This window comes from Emiliania huxleyi (assembly GCF_000372725.1).
Source record: "Emiliania huxleyi CCMP1516 unplaced genomic scaffold EMIHUscaffold_7734, whole genome shotgun sequence".
NCBI classification, from domain to species: domain Eukaryota; phylum Haptophyta; order Isochrysidales; family Noelaerhabdaceae; genus Emiliania; species Emiliania huxleyi.
The window spans coordinates 1-1,318 of NW_005196213.1; the positions used below are offsets into that span (position 1 = coordinate 1).

General features: G+C 68.3%; 1 protein-coding gene across 1 annotated transcript; it reads left to right on the forward strand.

Annotated features, from left to right (window-relative positions):
- Nucleotides 1-110: 110 nt before the first annotated feature.
- On the forward strand, nucleotides 111-1,131 carry EMIHUDRAFT_258496 (hypothetical protein; the record flags this gene model as incomplete). Its single annotated transcript, XM_005760186.1, has 4 exons — nucleotides 111-161; nucleotides 412-491; nucleotides 573-663; nucleotides 910-1,131. 4 exons carry the CDS (start codon nucleotides 111-113, stop codon nucleotides 1,129-1,131), a joined length of 444 nt encoding a protein of 147 aa, XP_005760243.1.
- Nucleotides 1,132-1,318: the final 187 nt, after the last annotated feature.

The following is a 1,318-nucleotide window of genomic DNA, read 5'->3' on the forward strand; positions in this document are numbered from 1 at the left end:
GACCGCGGGGGTAGGTGTACATCCCAGGTTGGTATTCCTCCTCTTAATCAGAGCCAGCTACTGAGTGTGAAGCACGCGCATCGGGCAGTCTCGGGAGGGGAGGCCAAGAGATGATCCCCGGCTGTGTCGACTCGCTCACTCTCTATCCCCCCCCCACCCCGGTGGCCGCGGGACCCCATTCCACGCTCCCGCCGCCGAGGAGGGGCTCCCCGTAAAACCAAGATTTGTGCTGTCCCGTCGGGATGACGAGACACACTTTGCCTGAGGCGGCGGGGCGATGGGGCCCCCCTCAAATTTAAAAAAATTCCCCCCCCCCCCCCCCCTCTCAGCCACACACACACACACACCCTGCTGGCTCCCCGGCTCCCCGCTCGGCGCGACCCCCCCCCCCACACACACACACCCCGACAGGCCCTCGACGAGCTCCTGCTGCGCCACTTTGCGGCGGAGATCGAGGCCCGGCACGGAGTCGACGCGCTGGCGGGCGCGCGGTCTGCAGAGAGGCTCTGCGCCGCGTGGCCGAGGCTGCGCGTGCGTGAACGGCGTCTCTTCACAGCTGCAGCCGTGAGCAGGCTCCGCGCCGCGTGCGAGGGGCTGCGGCGCGTGCTCTCGGCGAACAGAGACGCGTCTTTCTCCCTCGAGTGTTTGGTCGGCGAGACGGACGTGTCGGGCTGCCTCACGCGCGCGCAGCTCGAGGAGATGGCGGCGAGATCTAGCCGAGATCTAGCCGAGGCGTAGCGAGAGAGGTAGGTATAGCTCGAGGGAGATGGCGGCGCGAGAGTACCCGCGATATGGCCGAGAGAGAGCCGAGATCGAGCAGCTCGAGGAGATGGCGGCGCCGCTGCGTGGGCGGGAGGAGGGGGCGGGGAGGCGTGGACAGCGCCTCTTCTCACGCGAGGCAGTGAGCAGGCGCCGCTGCTTGGGCGGGTGCGGGAGGCGTGCTGCGCGGCGCTGCGCGGCGCCGGCCTCGAGCCGCGCGACGTCTACTCCGTCGAGATGTTGGGAGGCCTCTCGAGGATGCCTGCCGTCGGGGAGGCCGTCTCTACCTCCTTCCAGATGCCGACGCGCCGCTCGCTCAACGCGGAGGAGGCACGAGATCTGGGGAGAGATGGGGAGATGTTCCGCTTCTAGGCACGAGAGATGGGGAGAGATGGGGAGATGTTCCGCTTCTAGGCGGTCGCTCGCGGCGCGGCGCTCGCGGCCGCGCTTTCGAGCCGGTCCTTCCGCGCCAAGGAGCGTGCGTGCTTGCGAGAGCGATTCCTCCTCCTCCTCGGTCGTCAGAATGAGACGGAGGGCGATAGGAGTTTGCCGTCTGCGA